Source organism: Lytechinus pictus, chromosome 16 (genome assembly GCF_037042905.1).
Source record: "Lytechinus pictus isolate F3 Inbred chromosome 16, Lp3.0, whole genome shotgun sequence".
Lineage (NCBI taxonomy): Eukaryota > Metazoa > Echinodermata > Echinoidea > Temnopleuroida > Toxopneustidae > Lytechinus > Lytechinus pictus.
The window spans coordinates 17,954,400-17,963,586 of record NC_087260.1 but is presented as its reverse complement, the minus strand read 5'-3'; the positions used below and the strand labels follow the sequence as shown (position 1 = coordinate 17,963,586).

General features: G+C 34.9%; 1 protein-coding gene across 2 annotated transcripts; it reads left to right on the top strand.

Annotated features, from left to right (window-relative positions):
- Nucleotides 1-390: 390 nt before the first annotated feature.
- On the top strand, nt 391-8,974 carry LOC129278526 (ras-related GTP-binding protein A). Of its 2 annotated transcripts, XR_010296000.1 has the most exons (8): nt 391-491; nt 1,040-1,106; nt 1,853-2,075; nt 2,763-2,981; nt 3,849-3,940; nt 4,480-4,595; nt 5,254-6,690; nt 6,790-8,974. XR_010296000.1 is itself a non-coding variant. In XM_064111003.1 (7 exons), the coding sequence occupies exons 1-7, from the start codon at nt 401-403 to the stop codon at nt 5,340-5,342; spliced, it is 897 nt and encodes a 298-aa protein (XP_063967073.1). In that variant the 5' UTR covers nt 391-400; the 3' UTR covers nt 5,343-8,974. The 2 variants fall into 2 exon arrangements, 1 of the variants encoding a protein (XP_063967073.1); XM_064111003.1 differs by having other exon boundaries at nt 5,254-8,974.
- Nucleotides 8,975-9,187: the final 213 nt, after the last annotated feature.

The window sequence follows — 9,187 nt, the reverse complement described above, 5'->3', positions numbered from 1 at the left end:
ACCATGGCAGTTCAATTCAATTCAATATGGTAGCTACCATAACCAATTCAATTCAATATGGTACATGTAGTTACCATAATGACAAAGTTACTGTAATTTTTGTTATACTGGACCAAGTACATATACTCTGTCTTTAGAAAGAGTTGCCCTTTTTTAGTCAGTCTAATTTTGCTATCGCTTTATAATTGAGACAACTTTTTATCTTAAGATTCTATCTTTAAAGCTATTGCTTTATAATTGCATAAAGACTAGATTTGAAAATTAATGTTCAGTATTATAATGCTGTTTAATTGGCTATGTGCATGGGGAGTCTATTGTGAAGAAATTATTCAATAGGGGTACTAATCATTCCTTTTTAATTCATCTCTGTCTTTTTGCTTTAATTTATCAGGTTTTGTTGATGGGTAAGAGTGGGTCTGGTAAGACCAGTATGCGCTCCATCATCTTTGCCAACTACATCGCTAGAGATACAAGAAGACTTGGAGCCACAAGTAAGTCTACCTCCCTCTTCCAGAAAACATAACATTAAAGCTGAAATAGGAACAGAAATGATATCTTGGTTGACGTTTATTGCTCATCAACCAACCAAAATCAAGGTTTTCATTAAAGTTTCTGAGGGTTCAGGTTATCTTTGTTTCCTCCCTTCTTCTTTTGGGTTTCGTCTCCTTTTGTTTTCTTTTCCTCATTATACTTCTCCTTTTCTTCTTTATGATGAATCCTAGACAGCTCTTGTGAACTGTAACTTCCAAGCAAATATGAATTAGTTTTCAGGTTTATGGCCCCCATTCTGATAGCCAGGGTTAGATTTCTACTGATATCAGGATACAGGCCAAGGAGCCTTTTAAGTATTTCAGGGATTAATTTTGAACTATGGCAGAATAGTTTTGTCATGCAGTAAAATATCAAATTAAATCATGCACATGAAAACGTATTTTGCTAAAAGTGATGTGTGACTCATTCATGATTTATCCATTCCAAAAATGTGATTATTGATCTTATTCTATATTTATGATGATTTTTCTTTTTGTTTCGTTTGCAGTCGATGTTGAGCACTCGCATGTCAGGTTTCTTGGTAATCTGGTCCTCAACCTTTGGGACTGTGGAGGGTAAGATCAGGGCCATGTTTCTTAAAAGTAACCCATGTAAACTTTGCCATCTGATGATAACTACCATGGTAACGGTAATCAAAATTACAAGGATTCCATGCGAGTTACCACTGAATGGCAAAGTCACTGTACTATTAGCTCTTATGCAATGGGATCCAGCCATTTTCAAACTAATGTCATAATACATTCAATATATGTGTGTCTTCTCCAAATAGAACAACTCCCCAAAAGGTAATTCTGGGCTGCGTCTTACAAAAAGTTGTGATTTATCCAATCAATCGCAACTATGGAAAGCCAGCAAAGTCAACACATAAAATGCGTATTTGTTCAAAATTTGTTCTAGATATAAATGTATATCCATAAATTCATTGATTTCTTGACAATTTGGTGTGTTCTCCTTTGTTTACAAAGGACATTTTACAAATTTCCTGTAGAAAAAATTGTGACACTGATGGATTTCCATAGAATTACGATTGATTGGATCGATTGTAACTCTTTGTAAAACGGGGCCCTGATGTAAAAAATAAAAATGATAATTACAGTAGAAAGTTCTTCCCCTAGCTTGAGCTCTGCATGCCTTTACTGCTCACGAACATTCAAGGAATGAATCTTGCCAGATTCTTCTTCAACTTTTGATCTGCTTGTACTGTAGTTATAAATCCTGAACATTAGCCTGAATCATTCAGGTACTGGTAGTGTGAACCATTTTTTTTTGTTAATGAAAAATTTTATTCTTTGATACTCAGACAAGAAGCATTCATGGAGAACTACTTCACCAGCCAGAAGGACAACATCTTCCGCAATGTGGAAGTGCTGATCTATGTCTTTGACGTGGAGAGCAGAGAACTCGACAAGGATATGCATTACTACCAATCTTGCCTGGAAGCCATCTTGCAGAGGTCACCTAATGCCAAGATCTTCTGTCTTATCCACAAGATGGACTTGGTCCAAGAGGATCAGAGAGAATTGGTGAGGGTCAAAAGATGTTGTTGTTTCCAGTCCTGAAATTAATATCAGACATCTGTAGTATTGTAACACATTATCTTCTTTAATATCTGACTAGTAATGTCCTCTTGTCTTGTGTCATGTTAATTTAACTCGCTTTGAATTCTGTGAAGATGCCATTTTAAATGGTAGCGAACTAAATACATGTGAGCAGGGGGAAAACAGTGCCTAACCATTGTTTATGAATTTGTGACTGATTGATAGGAAAATATTTCATTTAATAGGTTTTGTCTGTAATTTGCAGTGACAAATATCATAAGCTACTGTTTACCTTGCAGCTGGTAGCAATTTCATTCAGTGGAAATAAGACCAGACACTTCCTGGTTAAGTTGTTCATGTATCAGAATCTGTATTTGGATATATAAGATTCTGGGCTATACTGGGCAGAAACACATCAGATGTGAGAGGGCATACATGTACTGATGATTTGTAGGTACTGTCAGTGGCCATATTCATTGCTAGCGAGGTGATAGCATTATCACTTAGATGGTTCCACTCGAAAGTAGATGAAAAGAACATCTTCTCTCTCGTCACTTTTTATAGATCTTAGAGTTAAAGACAAGTTTTGAAAGGATCTGTCTATGAGTGGTTGGGAATGCCTGTAACTGTATCAGGGATTAATTTTTTTTGTCTAACTTCCACTTCATGTAGATCTTCAAAGAAAGGGAAGAAGATCTGAAGAGGTTGTCCAAGCCCCTAGACTGCACCTGCTTCAGAACGTCCATCTGGGACGAGACCCTCTACCAGGCCTGGTCCTCCATCGTCTACCTCCTCATTCCCAACGTAGAACAGCTCAAGACCAACCTCATTAACTTTGCCGACATCATCGATGCTGACGAGGTGCTCCTCTTCGAAAGGGCAACCTTCCTGGTGAGTGTTTGCTCTCTTCTTGCAAGATAGATTTAAAAGATGATCCCAAAAATATTCTGAAAATTATTGAAGATGAGTTTTTAACCAATGTTTCCACCCAAAGGGAGCAGCTCGTGAAAGGACAATCAACACATAAATAGTGCTTCTTAGCTTATCAAAATTTGGGAAAGTTGTCAGATCTGTCAAATTGTCGGATGAAAATTGTTGATGAAACGCTCTCCAGCTCTCCTGTCTATGGCACTTAACATAATACATTGCAACTTGTTAATTAGAATGAAATTATATTTTTATGTATTAAGCTCACTGTCCACCACTCATAGTGGTCAAATAACATTATTCTGGATTTGCTTGACTACATATTACGTAGCTCACAAATAGTACAAGATTCCTTTCTACTTAGATGTGTACCCATTTAGACCTGGATGGATATTAGTGTCTTGCCAAAGGACACAAGTGTCATGGTTGGATTTGACACCTGGACCTTGTGGTTCAAAGTCTGGTGATCTACTCCCTGTTCGTTTGATGGAGTTTTTCACATTATATCCTGACTTTTAAGCACAAGGTTTGGGGTTCAAATCCCTCGAGAGCACTTGCATCCTTTGGTAAGGCATATACCTACATTTGCCACTCCTTACCCAGGTGAGATAGATGGGTACCTATTATGAAGGGATTCCTTGAATACTCAAACAGCTGATCAGGGTAGCCATGCTGAAACTGGAATAATGGTATGCAACATTGTTAAAGATTGTATTAGCTAAGCACTGTATAAATGTTGGATATTATAAAACAATAATGAAACAAATTTAATGAAATCATATTGTCATTATTGATATTATTATCCAACAAAGAATCTTCTTTCTTTTGCAGGTAATATCACATTGTCAGAGGAGAGAGCATAGGGATGTACATAGATTTGAGAAGATTAGTAATATCATCAAACAGTTCAAGCTTAGCTGCAGGTGAGTCCACGGTTTGAGAAAAAAAAAATCAATGATGGAGATATGCTATCATTTTCAAGCCGATCAAAATGTCCTCTCAAGGTAAAACAGAGGAATGTTGTATGAAATATATTCTGATCATGGAAGAAAGAAGAAATAATAATCCTAAAATGGAAAGCTGAGAACAGCCTTTTGCTTGGTAGAAATTGATAACCGTCACTTTTCTTAAATTACTCTTTTTGAGATGAGGCTTTATTTGTTTATCACTCCACAGTAATACTCAGGTAGAGACCAACAAGTGGGTTTTCACGCAAGAATAGCATAAGTACAGCTTGCTGTTTCAATTTCTGAATGAGAGGATCTTCTGTACACAGTCAGTGGCAGAGACCTTAGACTGTATATTCAGACCACTTTCCCCGAGTGAAGGTTTAAGCAAACTACCCCAATGATATAAATCTTTACTCTATGAAGACTTGAAAAGAATTATGAAAATAGTAATGCTATGAAGAGGATTATGCAACACTCTCACATTTTACTATCCTGTTCTCGTTTATCCACAGTAAATTGGCCGCATCATTCCAAAGTATGGAGGTTAGGAATTCCAGCTTTGCAGCCTTCATAGATGTCTTTACGCAGAATACCTACGTCATGGTCATCATGTCTGACCTGTCAATACGTAAGTCAGTCTTATCTGTCCTTCTGTCTGTCAAATGTATCAACATAATAATACTGTCAAAAGGATATATGTTTAAGGTCTTCTTTTCACCACATGCATTTAGTAATATACATGTATTTTCTTGTCTGTATCGATTAGCTTTGCTTGAAGTCTTTTTTTTTTTAGGCAACTTAAACATGTACATAATAGAAGTTATAATATGGTAGTTAGAATATGAACATTTTTCATTCGACAGTATCAAACCTAAGTAGAGACTCGCGCTACAGTAAAGAAAAGAGAGGAAATATAAATATGATAGAGAGGGGTAGAGTTACATATGCTGGGAAGGTTGTTCCTGTATCGTCAAAATCTTCCATACGTACATGTATATCATTATTACAGAGTGTGTTATTGAGTGTCCTCACATACATTTTCATGAAATAATAAATATGGTATAGTGATGATTACACTGAAATGATGTCCCTTGCTCAATATTGATATGTTTCATTATAATTGATGTTATAACCATGGAATGTGCAGTACAAATGAAGTAAATATTAACCCTCTCTTTCTTTCTTTTTTTTTCTTCACTCTTTCTGTTTTTCTGTGTCTCCATCTCTTCTTTCCCTTTCTCTTTCTCACCCTTTATTATCTTTTTTCTGTGTTCTCTCTTCCTCAGCCCCAGCCACGACCCTGATCAACATCAAGAATGCCAGGAAGCATTTCGAGAAGCTAGAACGAGTCAACGAACATCCAATGGTCCGCTGAGGGAACTATTTATAGATTTTGAAGAAGAAAAACTAATCATCACACCAAGGAAATTTTATCTTCTGTATGATTTCAATTTGATGTCACATGATATGTCCATGGTGTGATGAAAGAACTATGTTGTAGTTTGGCTGTTAAAAACCTCATTCATCAAACTTGAACAATTTCCAGAACAGCTCAGACTAAGCTCTATTTCATAGTTATGACATAACCAACATCCTTCTCCTGCCTAAAAAGAATCCTCTATATGAATTAGGAAACTTTTTTTACAGACAATATGAAGTCGCTAACATTGCCATAATTATAAAATACAGCTTTTTCTAAGCCATCCTCGAAATTTTGAAAAGAGTTTTTTAACCGCCAATCGACGATATGCAAATCAGGTATTACCTAACAAGTAAATATATCCTCTACAAGATTTCAGTATGGTGCACAAAATGTCCTGGATTTTATTGGAGAAGTATATATTTATACAAACCTTAAGAATACATCATATCGGGTAAATGCATTTCCTTTTAAGGTGGATTTAATATAAAATATTTTATTTTAAAAGTATACTTTAATCTGCTTCACTATTTTGTTTTGAAGGTGCATGAAATATTCATGATTTGAAAGAGAATTATGTACAGACCTTTAGAGTCACCTATCATATCAATGTATCTTCTTCTTGATATATGTCTGAAGGTGCACAAAGTATAAATGAATTGAGAGTGAACTACATACACACCTTAACCATACTTAATTAGGCCTTGGAGGCGGCCTCGCAGTTCTGTGGAACTCCCTCTCGGTAATGGCAATTTTGAATAGTGTTTTAAATTGAATAGGATAAATTAAACTGATAAATTGAATATTAACTGTAAAAAGTTCCTATATGTTGACTGTCTATAATTTAACCATTGATTCTGACCAAAGTTTTTAAGTCAAATCAGAGCCAAAAATGTTGGTCATTCACTTTAATACAGAAAAAAAATCAATTATTATTACTATCTTTGTGATATTGTCCAAAATGCACCATTTCGATAATTTTAGTCCAATCTCAATTACCTTTCAGTTTAAACATGTATTGGTAGTGCAATTTATTTTTCTTTTTTTTTTCTTTTTCATTCTTTGAATATATAACTATATATAACTATATTGTGTGCAACATTTAGTGTCCGATAGAGGATTTAAGGCCCTGTTCTCAATCATTTTCATAAACTGGTTCCCACTAAACCAATCTAGTGAGAATTTGTCCAGCTCAACTCAACGCTCCAATCGATTCAAAAAGCAATCTTAGATCACCTCATGATGTGATATATAAAAATTGCTTTACTTGGTTAGACCTCAAAGGATGATACCACACACAGGGGCCCCGGGGGGGGGGGGGGGGTGGGGCTGCGCACTTTTTTCCAAAACAGTGTACAAAAACTAAAAAAATACCATCTGATTATAATTTTTGCATGGTCAGCCCCCCCCCCCTCACTTTCAAAACCGCTCCGTGGTCCCTGAAACGGGCATTAGACATGCGCCCAATCACATTGTTATTGTTGTGGTTATCAATGAATTCCATCAATGTCGTAATTATTCCTAAAGGGAATAGAAACAGATGAGCCCACTGATATGTCAAGACATGATGCATGCTTGAGTATCAATCGTGGTTTATAAATACTTTTAACAGTCACGTGCATTCTAGATTTGGTGTTGGTGGCTGGCCACAGTTGCGATTGATCTTATCATACACATTTCTCTATTAGACTTGGTCCTGGGGGTGTTTCACAAATGTTTAAATAGTCAGTGTGTCTTACTGTCGCACTTAAATTCTTGCTTGCGTGCGGTATAAAAGGCATAACCACCTTTTTCAAAATTATGCACTACTGCGTTTTAATCAATAAGACTGCACGTTAAATATCATTTGCGTGTCAGCATTTAAGCACGAATCTAAGTCATACTTAACTCTTTGTGAAATGCCTCCCTGGAGGCCATTTCAGAAAGAGTTGTGTGTGAATACAACTCAACAAAAAAAAAACATTCACAATTCCAAATGTCTGCTTCAGATTGGTTGAAAATCTGATTTTTGTTTGATTTTTGAAGTGGCATTTTATTACAATTATTTCAACATTAGACCCCTGATGAGAAAAGATATTTCATACCATTTCATCTTGCAAACCAATGCAGAAGTATTTCTTGTATAATTCCCTCTTTGTTACAACAGTACATTTTATTTCAAATAAGTGCAGGGGCCCGTTGCAGAAAGAGTTGCAATCAATCGCAACTCTAAAAATCATGCGCAACTTGATTTTAAACCAATCAACACTGTGCATTTTGGACTTGCGATAGATTTTTTGACTAGCGTTTAAACGCAACTCTTTCTGCAACGGACCCCAGACTTGGCAACATGTTCAGTTGTATGGCGTGGTTGATCATAACGTATAGAGCATTGTTGTAAAAGTGTTTAACAGGCCTTTTTTTATAATACATTTTCCTATTATATCATATAATATTGTAGCTTAGTTACATGTACTTGATTTAGGTCAACACCATTATTCAGTTGTGCCCCCTTTTCTTAAAGGTTAAGTCCATCGCAGATAACAGTTGATTGGAAATGATAGAGAAAACTCCAACAAGCATAACACTGAAAATTTCATCAAAATCGGATGTAAAATTTAAAAAGTTATGACATTTTTAAAGTTACGCTTATTTTTCACAAAACAGTTATATGCACAACTCGGCGATATGCAAATTAGAGAGTTGATGATGTCCATCACTCTATTTCTTTTGTTTTTTTGTTGCTTGAATTACAGAATATTTCAATTTTACAGATTTGACAACAAAGACCAACTTGACTAAATCATAATCTGTTCAAATGATGCTTATTCTACATATTCAGGGAGGAATAAAATTTGTTTCACATGACAATGAGGAAAAAATATTTCATATATTAAAATACAAAAGAAATAGTGAGTGGGTGACGCCACTAGTCTGCTCATTTGCATATCGACCAGGATGTGCATATGTTTTGCAAAGTTAAGCGAAACATGAAAATGTCATAACTTTCTTATTTTACATCATATTTTGATGAAATTCTCAGTGTTATGCTTGTTTGATTTTCCTCCTTTTATTCAAATCAACTTTTTATTGGGGTGGACTTGTCCTTTTAACTTGTCCTTTAAGGACTGTTTCAAATTTATACTCAACGAAAGAATGTTTTGTTTCTTTCTGTTATTTCATTTCTGCATGCTCCATTTCTTTATCACTTCCTCATGGTAATATTTCAATTTTGTCTTTAATTCATTCTAATTTATTTGAATAATTTCAAGTAAATAAGCAGACAAATTTTATATTGAAAACCCTAAAGAAGAGACTTAATTGATGAACTGGAGGTTACCAGAAATACAGTAACACTAACCCTGATGTTCTAGTTTATGGAATATATATATGTATAGAAAGATTTATTGCACATATTGTCATTTTGTACATGTATATAATGAATGCATGCTCTTGAATTATGTGTTTCAAAATTGATTGTACAGTATGTTTATTGATGATTTTGCAGAGCCATTTTTAGGCTATGTCTTGGTGACATGAAATATTTTTTATGTCTAAGTAAATAATGAATATATGAAAATATAAAGTACTTTATATACAATGTGAAATCGTCTCACCTTTGTTTCTCATTGCGCTGAATGATGTTGATATGTATTTGCATGATTTTGGCCCCTACTCTGTGTTCTTTAGTGTGATCATTTTTGCATGATAAAAAATAATGTGGAAAGGATTAATTATTACCAGCATATTATATCTGAATTTCAATCTGAAATGTTTCTAAAAGTTTTGAATATGACGATGTTTGATATCAATTTATTAAA

Excerpts from the sequence above, each read along its gene's own strand:
- LOC129278526 (XM_064111003.1), top strand. The coding sequence starts at position 401 with ATGGGTAAGAGTGGGTCTGGTAAGACCAGTATGCGCTCCATCATCTTT. Across the intron at positions 492-1,039 it reads AAGAAGACTTGGAGCCACAA|TCGATGTTGAGCACTCGCAT; the intron begins GTAAGTCTACCT and ends TTTCGTTTGCAG. Across the intron at positions 4,596-5,253 it reads CATGTCTGACCTGTCAATAC|CCCCAGCCACGACCCTGATC; the intron begins GTAAGTCAGTCT and ends TCTCTTCCTCAG.